The 16,076-nt window shown below is 38.3% G+C and overlaps 2 protein-coding genes across 2 annotated transcripts in view; one reads left to right on the top strand and one right to left on the bottom strand.

The window, feature by feature from the left end:
• The window catches only part of RPN2 (ribophorin II), a 40,772-nt gene extending 35,693 nt beyond the window's left edge, over window positions 1–5,079 (top strand). The window contains exon 17 of the mRNA XM_063297157.1: window positions 4,765–5,079. Coding sequence (XP_063153227.1) covers window positions 4,765–4,774 — 10 coding nt within the window. The 3' untranslated portion in view covers window positions 4,775–5,079. The remainder of the gene's footprint in view (window positions 1–4,764) is intronic.
• Window positions 5,080–5,551: 472 nt separating this feature from the next.
• On the bottom strand, window positions 5,552–15,839 carry GHRH (growth hormone releasing hormone). The gene is made up of 7 exons (XM_063297162.1): window positions 15,785–15,839; window positions 11,963–12,142; window positions 9,017–9,118; window positions 8,250–8,375; window positions 7,357–7,461; window positions 6,394–6,522; window positions 5,552–5,843 (listed from the first exon to the last, which is right to left on the bottom strand). Exons 3-7 carry the CDS (start codon window positions 9,094–9,096, stop codon window positions 5,774–5,776), a joined length of 510 nt encoding a protein of 169 aa, XP_063153232.1. The 5' UTR covers window positions 9,097–9,118; window positions 11,963–12,142; window positions 15,785–15,839; the 3' UTR covers window positions 5,552–5,773.
• Window positions 15,840–16,076: the final 237 nt, after the last annotated feature.

Raw genomic sequence — 16,076 nt, 5'->3', positions numbered from 1 at the left:
GCATGTTACAGTAGCCTAATTGCATGTTGTTGAGGGCATGAATTACTGTTGCTAGTACCTCCTGTTCATTATTCCAGCAACACCCTTGAAAGCTAATTGTCAGAAGAAACACTTCACTTAGGAAACCACATTTTAATCAGAATAAGTTGTGCTGCTTGAATGAATCAATAAATTGGATTGTCAAGATTTCGTTTTTTGGAACAGTATGGAATATTGGATGGAATCAAAAGAGAGGAATTGTAGATTGATAGCAGAATTTGAATAAGGGAAGATATTACTTTGATCGACCATTGCCCTCATTTCTCTCTGCATTAAGGAAGTATTATGTTTCTTTAAAATAGAGTTTTTCAGGATACTGTTTTTAATATCACATTTCCAGATTCTGTACTTACATGGCCACACAAAAATATTAATGATTTTGCATGTGCCAATGAACAAAATATTTTGAGGTCAATATAGATGACGGATATAAAATTAAAGAATATAAATTGATCTATTCTTGACTTAGGATATAAGCATTTAGTCTTGTAACTTCCCATTTTTGCACTTTTAATGCCTGTATAATGAAAGATGGGTATTTGGTTCCAGTTCAGTCATTTCCAGGAACACGCAGCTGTCAATTTCATATATGAAGAATTAGAAATATTGTTAGGATAGATATTATGTAACAAAGGGGGGTTCAGACTTTGCACTACTACAGCCACCTAAAATTATAAATGAATTGAAGTGACTTTAGAGCTCATTGAGAGCCAGTTTGGTGTGCAGGTTAAGGCATCAGGCTAGAAACTGGGAGACTTTGAGTGCTAGTCCCGCTGGGTGACCTTGGGCCAGTCTCTCTCAGCCCTAGAAAGCAGGCAAAGGCAAACCACTTCTGAAATTTTGGCAAGAAAACTGCAGGCACTGAAGAGGTTGCCTAGTCAGGCAACGAAATGTCTGCAAGAAAACAACCAAGCTCAGAGAGCACCAAGGATTCCATAGTTCAATCCTGAGCTACAGATACTCTCTTCTGTTAGTTGCCAGCAGTCAACATCGACTTGAAGGGATATATATAAGAAGATAAATGCCTTGTTCTCCAAAGAACCATCCAAGGTGTACTCCCAACTACAATGCAACAACACAGAAACTGAACAGTACTGGAAGAACATATGGGAGAAAGAGAAGACACTTAACACCAGTGCAAAGTGGCTGCAGGACCTTAGAGCAGACCACAGCAATCTCCCAGAAGAGGAACCAGTCACAATCACAATAGGAGATATCCAACAGCAGGTCAGGAACATGAGGAGTTGAACAGCACCTGGCCTGGACATGATCCATACCTATTGGCTAAAGAAACTAATAGTGGTGCATGAACACCTAGTACCACAGATGAACTAGCTGCTAGCAGCAGGCCCCCACCCAGACTGGCTAATACAAGGAAGGACAGTGCTGATCATGAAAGACCCCAACAAGGGAACAGCACCATCCAACTACTGGCCAAAACATGCCTCCCCACAACATGGAAGGTCCTATCAGGCATCACAGCTGCCAAGCTGCAGGACCATATAGGTCAGTACATGAGCACAGCTCAGAAGGGCATTGGGAACAACACCAGAGGCTCAAAACACCAGTTGCTCATAGATAGAGCAGTCGCCCAAGACTTAAGCTCTAGACAGACCAATCTGAGCACAGCCTGGATTGACTACAGGAAAGCCTATAACTCAATGCCGCACACATGGATCTGTGAATGCCTGGTGCTAAACAAAGTCAACAGGACACTAAGGACCTTCCTCAAGTACTCAGTAGGACTGGAAGACAAGACTGGAAGCTGACTCAAGGCAGCTCACACAAATTGCCATCAGGTGTGGCATATACCAAGGTGATGCACTGTCCCTGCTGCTGTTCTGCATAGGCTTGAACCCTCCCAGCCAGATAATCACAAGGACTGAATATGGATACAAGTTCAAGAGTGGAACTACCATTGGCCGCCACATCTACATGGATGACATCAAGCTGTATGCTAAGAATGAATGAGACATCTACTCACAGATCCACCTGACACGGATCTACAGCAAGGACATTGGGATGTCATTTGGACTGGAGAAGTGTGGCCCACTGGTAGTAAAGAGAGGGAAGATAGTCAAGACTGATGGGGTGGAACTACCAGCCGGCCACATAGCAGACATACAGACCAGCTACAAGTACCTTGTATCCCACAGTCAAATGGGAACCACAGTGAAGAAGCAAAGAAGACAACAACATCCAAGTACCACCAAAGGATAAGACAGGTCCTGAAGAGCCAGCTCAATGGAAAGAACAAGATCCATGCCGTCAATACATACTCCCTGCCACTCATCAGATACCCTACCAGTATAGTGAGCTGGCCAAAGGAAGACATGGAGCCTGCCAATGTGAAGACCCAGAAGCTCCTCACAATGTATGGAGGATTCTCCAAGTCTAAACCCAGAGACTGTACACCAGCCAGAAAGAGGGCAGGCGGGGTCTGGTGAGTGTCAAAGCCACTGTCCTGGATGAAACCCAGAGCATCCAGGAGTACATCAGTAAGATGGCTCCCAAAGATGAGCTGCTGAGAGAATGCCTGAGGCAGCAGCAGACATGGGAGGAAGATCAAGCAGAGGAAGTGCCATGGCAAGACAAGTCCCTGCATGGGCTGTACCATTGACAGCTGAGGTGGCTGACCTTGGGAAATCCTACCAGTGGCTGGAAAGGGCTAGACTAAAAGACAGCACTGAGGCACTGATCATAGCAGCAGAAGAACAAGCACTAAGCACCAGATCCATAGAAGCAGGGGTCTACCACGCTAGACAGGACCCAAGGTGCAGAGAGGCCTCAGAGACAGTCCAACACATAGCGACAGGGTGTAAGATGCAGGCAGGAACAGCATACGCTGAACAGCACAACCAAGTAGCTGCCATTGTGTACAGGAACATCACAGCATATGGGCTAGACCCTAGTCCAGATGGGAGATTCCACAGAAGGTTGTGGAGAATAACAGGGCTAAGATCTTGTGGGATTTCCAGATCCTGATGGACAGGCAGGTACAGGTCAATCAGCCAAACATTGTGGTAGTAGACAAGGACCAGAAGACAGTGGTGGTGATAGATGTAGCAGTGCCAAGTGACAGCAATGTCAGGAAGAAAGAGTATGAGAAGCTGGAGAAGCACCAGGGCCTGAAGGAAGAACTAGAAAGGATGTGGAAAGTAAACGCCACAGTGGTCCCAGTGGTGGTAGGAGCACTCGGGGCTGTGATTCCTAAGCTGAAAGAGTGACTCCAACAGATCCCAGGAATAAGATCAGAGCAATCTGTCCAGAAGAGTGCAGTGCTAGGAACAGCTAAGATACTGTGCCCTCAAACTTCCAGGCCTCTGATTGAGGAAGACACACACCACCCATAAGGGTGAGAGGGGATTTTTTTTATTGTGTGTGTGTGTGTGTGTGGTGTATATGGATGGATGTATAATTGGAGATTAGGGTTGGACAAAAAATTAATATTTTTATAATATACTACATAAAAGTTATGTAAGTCTCTTGATTTAGGCTTATTTTAATCAGCCTTACCAGTAGATTGATCATCTTTAGTTTTTACTGAAGAAAAATTATCCATTCTGAAACATCTGAAATTTAAAATAATGCATCAAAATAGTGAAGTGTTCTAACATATACTCTTCTACAGACACTGCAGAGATGATGGATGTACTGTTATGTATCATGCTTGAAGTCATCAGGTGTTACTGTTCAAAGATGGCTAAATACTGAATTTAATCTACTCTCAAACTACTGAGTTTTCTTCACCACTTTACACACACAAGCGTTATAAAAACTCTCTCCAATCTTTGCTCCTCAGTTTGTCTGCACAAACCTGATCAACTTTAAAAAATGTTCCAACCTCCCTCTTGTAATGGCTAAAAACTGGATATATTTTAAAGTAATGCCCCTACTTTGTCAAAGAAAACATGAAACTATTAGGTGAGAAGCAGTGTGGTGAGAGAAACACTGCTTTTGTGGTTTTAACCGGTATCTATTAGTAGGACTTAGTTGAAGCTCTTATCACATTGTAGGTTACAGTACTGGGGATTATGGATAATTCTTAAAGTGTTCACAAACTTTTCTTCTACCACTATATTCCAAAGAAAGAATAACTAAGAATGGTGTTACTTCCAGTAGCTCTTTATTAAAATAAGTAGTTATTTGGAGATATTTTCATCTGCAAAACTGCACTGAAATTATAAGGCATCTGAATATGTTCTATTTATATATCATTTGTGTAATGAAACTGCGTTCTTAAATGTCATAGCTCAAAAGCTTAGATCTTGCTGTCATAGCCATCCCCTCATCTTTTCCTTTTGATTCTAGTTGTTTTTACACGCTTAAGTGTTAGAAAAAGAATGTTCCATTTCTTTTAGAATGGGAAGATATTTGTAAGTTTTGTCTCTTTTTTAACCTAACCATTTGAACTTGATAGATCAATAGGTGAATATTGTTATTAAATTTAGGTTGTAGCATTACACACACATATTAAGGAATACTCCAGTTAAATACATAATGACATGTAACTTTAGGATTGCATGATAAATAACTATTCTGCATTAAATTCTAGTTTAGTATATATACTTTGCATTTTTCAGGTTTGGGCCACATTTAAATTGGGAATTAAAACATCAATACATTGCACTCTGCCATTCCATAAAGAGATAGCTGTTTTATAGGTGAAGAACTGTTCTACATCAGAAATTTTAACTTTGAGGGGATTTCTTTGTGTCCTTCCAGAACACGTTAATGTCAGAAGAACAGAAGAACAGAAAAAAAACCCACCTTAAGTAAAAAAGGAAAGGAGCCAAAGAACAGTTTGAAGGCCAGAAACTGAAGTGTGGAAAATAATTGCCTGTAATATTAAAAAGTGTTTTTTAAGAAGAAAAACCCCCCCCAAATTTTGTGTTTGCTTGAATGTGTAAGTACTTTGATTTATGGTATAACCACCTTGTCAGTAACTAAGAACTTTAGAACAGATGGGCTCCCAAACTGTCATTTTTTAAAATCTTTTTTCTACCGCCTCCTTCATGAAATAAAGAGAATAAGACAAAAGGTCTAACCAACTGCAATTTCTTTTATCATATTGTGGTTCTCTAAAGCAAACATTACTAAGCTTATGCCTCAAGTAGTCATAGAAGAGCTTTCCCATATTTTGTGTGAAAATGCAAAAAAAGCTTGGATCAAAAACAGTTAAAAGTACACTGAAGAATTAGAAGACCTCTTTGCAGGTTGCACAAATTCTTTACACCCTGTCAAGACTACATTGCGATCAAAAGCTGTCCATGGTGCTGAAACCAGAAGTCAATAAATGCTTTCCATTCAAGCCATCACTTCTCCATTTAAACTCCCAGTGGAGTCCCCATGTTTCAGTTATGACAGACATTTGATGATGATGTTGATTATGGAGTCTCAGTAGAATAAAAGAATTTGGATATAGCATTTTGCTACAGTGGCCATTTATTTTTCAAACAGAAATGAGGCTACTACACATTTAGCAGTCTTATCTGGCATAAATAGGAAACAATTCCATATATAAACATTTGCTTTTATTTTTTTGTTCTTCTTTGTTTATAGAAGGAGGTAAGATTTCAGTAGTATCAGCTAACAGTGGAGTGTCCTGTTCATTTCTTTCCACTGCTTTAGAAGCCTTTCCCCCCACCAAAAAAAACAAAACAAAACCTTGCAGTTTATGCCAATCCTGAGAATGGCACAGACCAAAATGAGAAAGGGAAGGGATGAAGTCACTCTACAGTTCCATCAGTTTGATCAGAACACTGGCAAAATCCTCTAAATTGTCATTATCAATATCTTGAGGCCTGGGAAAGAAAAGAAGAGATCTTAGTGTGACAAAATTATGTCTGCTTTCAGTGGAGCACAGTTGCTTCGGAGATAAGGTACTAGGCTCTAAGCAACAGAGTACATACTCTGACCAAGATAAAAGCTGTGTTTATTTGTCCCTTTCTTGAACAGTAGTGTCTATTCAGTCAGTTTCTCCTTCTAGATGTTTTGAACTTAAGCTATCTGACTAAGTTGTCTAGATAGAGATGTTTCCCATTAACTAGAGATGCCAGGAATTTATGCAAATACAAAAACTACTTAAAAGCAGTTCTCACACAAGCAGGATCGAATTGATTTATAACCTTAATGCATTACATGTTTACCCAGACCTAAGATATAGAGTAAGCTTCTGAATGGGCACTGAAGTGCATTGACCAGAGATGTGTACAAATTACAATTCCCTCATTAGAATATGTGTATTTGTTGCATTTGTTACTATATATGCTACATAAATCCTTAAAGTACTGACCACACATTCAAAATGTATGTTACAGAATTTGATTTTCATGTATTTATGAAACTACTTACCTTTGATTCTGTAACATTGCTCCCAAGAAATTCCTGAGTACCATCTGGTGGTAGCGACTGTCCATCATAATGCTATCAGACTGGCGCCTAGTCAGGATTTCATGTTGCTCATCTCCCAGGCTTCCTTCCCTACAAAACAGCCAGAATGATTGCTGTAGAGAAACACACTACAGAGGGAGGCATCAGTAAAGGGTCATAGATATGGGCTATTCCTGCTTGACTATGAACCTCATAAATTGGCCTTGAAAAAGTTATTCTTTAACATAGCTATGTTTGAAGGCAGCTTCTTAAGCTAAAATAAAATTATTTGATGACTCCTGACCTGACTTGTTTGCATAGAAGATTAGAGATAGAAAAAAATGAATTGCAAAGTAGGTTCAGTTCAGAGTGCTTCAAAGGAATATGAGTTTTAATTTCTTCAAATGCAAACTTCGCAGTCTGGTAACTCTTTTCCTTCTGGCTTGAAAGATAGATGTTGTAGTCTAACACATCTAAGGACAGTTTTCTATCTTGAGATATTTGGAGAAGTTTTTAACATGTTAGTAGGAAATTGAAGATGAACTCCTCTAGAAATAGTTATAGATAAATGTTTATTTGGATTAGAAAGATAAAGGCTCTCAAATATTTTTGTATTATATGTGTATATCAGATACAGCCCTGGATTTTTCCAAGGAAATATGGAGTGAAATGAGAGCTCCAGTTAAGATAGTTTATAAATTCAGATTTCTTCCAGTGAATAGTTCAGTGTGATCTGAAATGTATAGCATATCTTATATTAATTCTTTCTATATTGCTAACTGAGCTGTATTTCTGGGCCATCTCTGATCAGAATAATGTCTGTTGTGGCTGTAAGAATTTGTAACCACCACCAATATTACCCTCCTGTCTCTTGCATTTGACAGTCAAGTAGAGGCTTAACTGCTACCAAAATTACGGTAAATAATGTATATTCATTACACTTACCTAAGTCTTTTCCCAACAATGCTCTGTAATAACTTCCGTGCTGATACCTTTCCCCGGACTTTCCGGTAACTGTCAGTGAATATGGCATCTGCATGACGCTGCAGTCTAATGAAATACAAATGCACTGTCATTCTGATGCAGTGCCCACTTGCAAAGGAACATCATAAGAACAATTCTTGTTGATGGAAAAGGCTATTCTATATATCTTCAAAGCTGCTTGCTTCACTACTCTGAAAGGGAAAGTTCTATGCATTCCAACCTCTATCCCTTTTGGACAAGTAGAAGGGCTAAACAAAAAATGAGTTTATTGTGTTCTTCCTTATATAATGTATAAGTTGTTTCTGAAACCTGTAGAGACAAATGTGGATCACCAATGTGTGATGTTTGTATATGTTGCAGCACTTAAAGAGGCTACATGGTAAAACACGATCTTTTCCACAGGAGTACCATGTCTGAAAATTCCTCCCAGCACAGGCCAGGTAGATTTTGCCAAGTTTTCAACAGGCAGTAGAAAGGAGTTTCCAATGTCCTGGCTTGTTTTGAATCATTTATTTTGATCTTTGTTGTGAATTCATATATTTCTAATTGCTAAATTTTAAAGGTAGAAAAATTATAAACATTGCTAGTAAACATTAGATTTTTAACTGACGTTATTAAAAAGAAATTTGACATCATGTAATACCTTAGCGGCTCTCCTTTTCATAGCCATAAATACTATGTTCTGCATTGTTTCATGGAAACAGCCTCCATGATCTGTTGATGAGCTTCTGAGAAGCATCAGACTGGCCACTGGAGTAAACGGGATACTTAAGTAGATGGATCTAGTCTGACTGAGCAGGGCTATGGTTGTGTTACTCATTTGATGGCTGAATTAGGAATACTAATGTACCCACCTTTTTTCAGCAGGGCTACTGAGAAAGTTCTCTTGCTCCTCTACAGAAAGATTGTGGCTGTGCACGGGACCGCTTTCTTGTAGTTGAAAGCTCCCTGCTTTGCCAGAAATGGATAGTGGATTGTATCTAAAGCAACAAGCAACATTAAAAACAACCAGAATAATACAAAATATTTCTCATCCCATGGTACATTGAAGCAAGAATTACCAGACACTCCTGCAAGGAGGAGGGAAAATATAAAACAACTTAGATTTTGGAGAAAATATTGGTACATGTCCTTATTTGGGGGCTTATTGAGTGATCTCTTTCAGCCCAATCGACTGCACAGGATTGTTGATGCGGGAATAAAATAAAGGAAGACACATCCATTTACACTGTTGAGATCTGAGGGAAAAGGTTATAAAAATGCAACATACATAAATCATTAGCTACTATTTCATACATTATAAAGCATGGTAATTACGGATCAATAAAGTAATACTGATAAGCATAAACTATTTTAATCTGTGTTAAACAAAAATCAAATGGACAAACGAGCATTTTAACTTGGTTCCAGAAAAGTGTGTATTGTAGTGCTTGGCATATTGCAATGTTACTTCAGAGAAGGCCCTTCTGTTCGCAAATATATGTACTATCTTTAGAGATGGACTAGCTTCCTCCAGCACCAAGGAGCCTACTACCCAGGACAGACTTTTCCAGTGGAGAAAAGGAACTGATGGGCTCAACCCTATGTTCTGAGTCGGCAGAAAATAGAGATGATCAATTACCTGAGTGCTGGATAGAGAGGAGAAGAAAGAGAACACATGACAAAGTGGAGGAAAAGAATAGAAGTAGCTCTGTCCAACATCTTAAATGTCTTCTGGGGCAGGCTGCAACCTAAAGTAAGAAATTGGGATTGATTTTATGTAGCACTTGAAAATAACCACAAGGGTAACAATTTTGCCATATTTTTCAAACCTGTTGTAAGTCATCTGTGAGCTTTCTCCTCTTAGTAATCTAAATTCAGGATCTTAAAAACAGTTGTGGGGCATTAATATTCTTTCTGTACTTCAGTCAAGTATGTGAGTGGAGGGGAAGGAAAGGATCTTGATTCCTACTGGGGTCTCTACTGTTGACAGGTGATCTATTCCAGAGATTAAAAAATGCAAATAGGACCATCAACATAATGTTCCAGTTCACTGAGTTGTTGTGAAGGGAGCACTATAAACACATTGCGTAAGCTGGGACAGGAATCTAAAGAACATACATTCAGTCCTATGGCTGCTGAGCACCCTTGCTCCTCCGCTGTGAATTCCTATTTAAAATATTTTCATCATTTTTCCAGCCCGCTTACAACTTCCACCATGTGAGATTCTGTTTAGGCAACCACATTCACATGAGAAATGAAAGATTTTTTTAAAATGCTGTGAGGCCTCAAAATATTCGTATGTCTTTTTTTTTTTTTTTTTTGCTTTTTAAAGTATATTTTTAGCAGAGTATACTTCAAGCCAAGTATCTGCTAGTTCATTTGCTAGAACAGTAATCCCTTTAACTAAACTAGTTACTGACAGGAAGGAAAAGAAAATTCATTTCTTAGGTGACTCATTGGTTGCAGTCCAAAATTCCAGGCAGCCTGCCATAGGTTCATTAGTACTTTTGATGCTTCCAAGAAAGTGATTTGAGGGATGCAAATTCATTTAATAAAACCATTCTAACAATTTAAAGGGATATCAAGCTTGGATTTTCAGGATCCTGTGTTTAACTGCTTAATTTATTGCTCTCTCTTTCCACCATAAATTCTTGCCTTCATTCTCAGTTTATATTAGACTACAGAAATATAAATCATCCTGTGATCAATTTGAGAGAATCTAGGTAGCAGGATATAGCTGACCTAGTCTGGGCTTGGTTAGTACTTGGATGTGACTCCACCTGGGAATTTCAGGGCTATTGGCTTGATTGGGGAGAAAAAAGGTATCTCAGAAAAAGGCAACAGCTAATCTGAAAAGGTGCTATCAGGCTCCTGATTTTTGGCTAACATAGACAAACACAGCTCTCCTACAAAGCAAACCACTTTTGTAACCCTACCAAGAAAACTGCATGAATCCAGTCACCAGGAATGGAGCAAAAGTTAAGGACAACTTTCCCTTTTTTATTCTTTCACCAGGGCTGTAGGCACGACCAGGATGTCGAAAAGGTATCCCAGAAGGTCATAGGAAATCCCTTCTGTGGGATAGCCAAGAAGACTACATAGACATCTCCAGAAAATTACTAGGATAGTCACTTAATAGAGACTATCTTTTTAATGCCTTTTCATTTGTGTAGTTAAAGTGATATGCACAGCTATGTCTGAAACTCCCCCCGCACCTCCCAGCCCACTCCTGCAAGCAGTGTTGAGCTTTCTAAAAAGTAGTTCAATGACTTCTGTTAGGAGGGAGGTTTGATCCAATCATTCTGCTATTTCAGAGAATAAAAAGAGGACTTGAAACATTTCTCCTCCCACGCAGTGTTAACTGATAGCCTAACAAGATTTTATCTCCTTTTCAGAACCAAAGATGCTATTGTTATTTTCATTTTGAGAATTTAAAGTGGCAGAAATTGTAGGAGGACAGCCATGTTAGTATAGTGGCAAAAAAACAGGAGGTGTTTGGTACCTTTTCCAACTAACACATTGTATTAAAAGGCATAAGCTTTCATAAGCTTCAGCCTCCTTCATCAGATGCACAGATCATATCTCACAAAATGTATGTCTTTTAATAAAATGTTAGTTAGAAAAAGTGCTGCCAAACTCCTTAAGTGACTGAGAGAGCTGTAGTATGCAGAGGAGATAAACAAAAAATCGTCTTTCAAAATTAGTATCCCAAAAGATAAATCAATCCCTGTTAGTAGATTGCACTTCTGACATCATTCTAAGCACTTGCATAATGTAATTGTAGGGATAATGATAACATGACAGGAAGAAAGTGTGAGGCAAGTCGTTAGATTATTCTGTCATGGATGTGGCATAATCACTGAGATTATGCAATGTTTCTGTACTTTTTACAATGCAATTCTGTAGCTCAAAGGTAAGCGCCACTGAATCACTGAGAATTGTTCCCTATTAAGTGCATACTATATTAGGATTGCAGTATGAATCAAATGCATGTCATATAAGAATGCAGTTCCAAATGTACTTTCTGTCTACTTCAAGATAAATGGAGCTTGCTTTTCGAAAATGTGTAGGAGAGGTCTATAACATTTTGCCTATGTTTGACAGATTTTATGGACCAGATGGGAGTTTATTCATTGAAATGACAGCTTCATATCTTTAGTCTCTAACTAACATATTTATAACTTCCTTTTCTTTTTGTCCATAAGCATTTTCTTCTAGCTAATATAGTAGCATAAAATATTCACTTATTATCTGGAGACAAATTTTATTTTTTAAAAATTAGCATCTCTTTTTAACTACTTTTTTAAGTACTTAAGTCTAAATTAGATTAGCTTGTTCTGGGAAATATCCTAAATTATACATTAGATTTATCAAAATCCAATTATTAATATTCATCTCTGTAATTTACATCCCAATGTTAAGAATTTTTACTTAAAATAAATTTGGTTGAGAAGAATGCAGTTAATTCTCAAGTAGACTGTAGGACTGCAGTCTTAGTCTACAAAATGTCCTACAATCCTATTTTTCCACCATGAAACTGCTATCCACGAAGAAAGAACAAAATTAATTAACTGCATCAACTTACAGTTTCCTTTGGGAATGATGTCCTTTCAAGTCTATAAACTCTTTATTGTCCTTCTTTCTTGTCAATTTTTCTGCTGTTTGTCGTATTTGATGAAATGGAGAGAACTCAGTCCAGCTCTTTTGAACTATAGGAGTCTCTTGGTCTTTTATACTTTCATGTCTTCATCCAACCTGCAAACTCCTGAACGTCAGAGGATCAATTACTTTCCAGCCATTCCAAAAAGCCGTATTTAGCATCTCTGTCTTACAAAGAGGGTTACAAGCAGGCATCAGTGGCGGGGTGAGGGTGTCTGACATGCAAATTATCATCACCACTAGATAGAACAAATAACTTGCTACTGGTAAATTTTGCATTTCTGAAAAACACCAATTTTTAACATGAAAGCCAAAGACAAAGGAAAATTAACCATTAATATCACCTCCTCCCCCTTTTGTAAAAAGATTTGTTTCTATAACATATCATGTTGCTCTAAATCATCTGAATTACCTTCTTTTGCCTTGGTGCTATGGTTATATGAACATGCTACAGTGTTTTGCAAATATAAACTGTAAATGAGCAAGTGAAAAATCCCAAGGTATTACAATAGGGTTTAAACAGACCTCAGAGGTTATCTAGTCCAACCTTCCAAGTAAGTGGGTATCTAACCTCTGCTCTAAAAAAAACCCCCCTTTCAAACCAGTTTGTTCCTTTATTGAAAGATTTCCTACTGTCAACAACTTCTTCATGGCATTTATCTGTAATCCCCTTTTTGTATAATTTTGAACCTATTAATTTTCATCCTACCTTTTGAAACAGCAGCAGCATCAACAAAAGTGTCTATCAAAATCTGGCAGCCTCCAAATATTTGAAGGTGACAAACATATTGCATTTTACTCATTTCTTCTCCAGGTTAAAGATAACCAGCTCCTTCTACTTTTTCATATGGGGCCAAACCCTTAACCATTTTTATAACCTCCTATATGTTGTAATTTGGGGGCATCTTTCTTAAACTGGGAGTGTCCTAAACACATTACTCCACATAGTCTAAGCAAAGCAAAATGAATTAGTGTAATTAGTAATAATTAATATAATTCATTTTGTTTAATTTGGACACTAGAATTCTGTTGATGCAACCTAAAATTTCATTAGCCTTTTTAATGGTCATGTTTGGGCTATTGACCCCAAAATGTGAAATGCAGCCTCTAGCTTGAGGAACATCAACTGGACAAAACATTCTATGAAGAGTTCCTTCTGAGAGGTCTTGATTATTTCCTCCATATCTTCTTCCATCTGATTGTGGCAATTTCTGAGCTTCCTTCATCGCATCCTGTGGGTCCTTGGAGCAATAATGGAGGTGTATATTATGGAAGATTCAGAGCCATAGCTGACTGGTAAAGAACTGTATTATGAAGTATCTACTCAGGGAAAAAATGAACTTGCTGAAGACATGGAAGAAGATATGTATATTTAAACCCTCAAGCTTTCCTGAGCCTTTGTGAGATTAAACAGTGGTTAAGGCAACAGGCTAGAAACCAGGAGACTGTGAGTTCTAGTCCCACCTTAGGCACGAAGCCAGCTGGGTGACTTTGGACCAGTCCCTCTCTCTCAGTCCTAGGAAGGAGGCAATGGCAAACCACTTCTGAAATCTTGCCAAGAAAACTGCAGGGACTTCTCCAGTCACCAGGAGTCAACACTGACTCAAAGGCACAATAAAATAATAATAATAACTAGTTGCACACGCTCCTTTCTGCTTTAAAGATATTACCTTTATCAGTTCAATGTCAATTTATTGAGAGCTAAATCAGAACACTTCCTTAATTGTTTATACTTAAGATTTCCATTCAAGGTTGAAAAAGGTACATCCCTTTAATTTTGTACATTTTTTTTAACTTTACCAGTATAAGGACTGCATTCAGTGGCCTAAGGTTATAGGCTGAATCTAGGCTAATCAGTTACCTTTCATTGGTTGTGATCTTAAGCAGCCCAAGCTACACAATTTTAGAAGCTGACATTGTAAGTTGGATTTAAGACATTTGTTATTAGTAGAAATAAAAAGTTGGTTTGTGCTAGTTCAGTTGTGGAATAGAATACATGAGATAGTTTGTAACAACACAGCAAGATGCTCAAAATATTGGAGAAGTTATGGACTTTTAGGGATCTATATTAATATCAGTCCAACCTAGTGTATAGCATTTTACCCTAGACATATCTTCTGACCCACAGCCTAAATTAGGCAGAACGTTTTTCATTATTATAATTAAAATGATACCAGTTGCACTCTAGTTATAAAAGTTACATGTCCTACAGCTGTCTTGTCCTATAGGAGTAATTGCATTTGGTCAAGAATGCTATGTAGATAGCAAGACCCTTTGTGATTGCCCAATCAATAACACAAAGCAGAATACAGGAAATGTTCTTTCTATCGCACATATATTGATTTTGTTGTCATTGTAGGCCCTGGTTACTTGAGGGACCAACTATCTCCCATAGTATCTGGCCAATTTGCTCTGACAGGGTTGATGACCTCCAATTTCCTTTGATTAAGCAATGACATCTCTTTGGAGCCTAGAAGTGTGACTTCGCGGTGGTTCCCATCCTACTGGTGTTTTGGAAGCCTTGTAGACCTGGCTTTTTGTCCTGGCCTTTGGCTACAGTAGTTGAAGCCCCTTCTGAGTAGTTTGTATATGTATCTCATTGTTGCCTAGTTTTGCTGTCTTTTTGTTCCTTTGTCTTTATTGTTGCATTGTTGCATTATTATTTTCTGTGTTTTTACTTTGTGAACTGCCCAGAGTTGCTGGAACTGAGATGGTGTACAAATTTAATAAATAAATAAATTGTGCCTCTATTCTTCTGATTTCTACCTAATATGCACTCAGACAATCTATCCTAATAGGAACACTTAATAAGAGGGACATTGGTAGGGTTGTGCAAATCCTTTAAAAGAGGTGTTCTGGATCACACTAGAGCATATACAAAGCTCCTCTTTCCAAATTATTAAAGCAGTTGCATTTTTTTTCCTGGCTTATGAGACTGCTTTGGAAGCTGCTCCCACTTGTTTGAACACAAAGCTGCTTTATTTGCAGGAGAAATACAACATAAAGTGGCTGTGCACATGCACACACAGAAAGACACAAAGAAACAGCTTCCAAAGTAGCCATGCAAGCTTGGAAAAGATGCAGCTGCTTCAACCGTTGGAAAAGAGATGCGTTCCAAGTGTTCCAAACCATTTCTTTTGAAGGATGTACATTGCCCTAAATATTCAGCTTTTTGTTTCCATTTAGAGTTCATAAAAATAAATTTCTCAAATATTCCCTTAACTTTCCCCATCTCATTTTCTGTTTATTCTGCATTATTCTGTAGTTTTCCTGCTTAAGATATATAACTTGTATGTGTCTGTGTGTGTGTGTGCACATGCCTTCAAGTCAGTCTTCTCACAATTGCCTAGACTTGTCCCTGCAGTTTCCTTGGCAAGGTTTTTCTGAAGTGGTTTGCCTTCGGCCTCTTCCTATAGCTGAGAGAAAGTGACTGGCCCAAAATCATCCATCTGCATTGTGCCTAAGGCAGGAATGGAACTCAGTCTACCAGTTTCTAGCCAAGTGCCTTTAACCACTGTGCCAACCTGGCTTTTCACAGGTCTATTAGGTTTTATTATATTTGTTACTTCTGTATGGTCATATATAGATATGGTAGTCACAATCAGCACTGGCTCCAGATAAAAAAGTTAAGGATATTTGCAGAAGTAGTAGAGTAGTATCAGAATGCAGTTTGCAATCTTTTCCATACTAGGGCTTTTAAGTATTTCCAACACATTGTTCTTCCAAAACTATCAGATTCTTGTGGTACCTTAAACATTCCATGCTATCAGGTAGTCTCCACAATTACCTGGAAGTATAATTAAACATTTTCAGCTTCTCACTGTTGTGGCTTTATTGGACTTTCAAGGTAGCATTGACAGTCTGAAATGGTCATCCCCATAGCAAGGCCATAGTGGATAGCATATTACCCAGCTAAGAGGATGGCTGGATATCACTAGTGAGATCTGATTCAAAATTACATCTCATTTAGAGCAATGGGACTTACTGTCTTGAATATATATTTAAAACTGTAGCTTGCAGTTTTAGTCTGGTTTAAAGAA

Source organism: Candoia aspera, chromosome 3 (genome assembly GCF_035149785.1).
Source record: "Candoia aspera isolate rCanAsp1 chromosome 3, rCanAsp1.hap2, whole genome shotgun sequence".
Taxonomy (NCBI): Eukaryota; Metazoa; Chordata; class Lepidosauria; order Squamata; family Boidae; genus Candoia; species Candoia aspera.
Note: the sequence above shows the minus strand (reverse complement) of the source record. Positions and strands in the feature narration are given on the sequence as shown.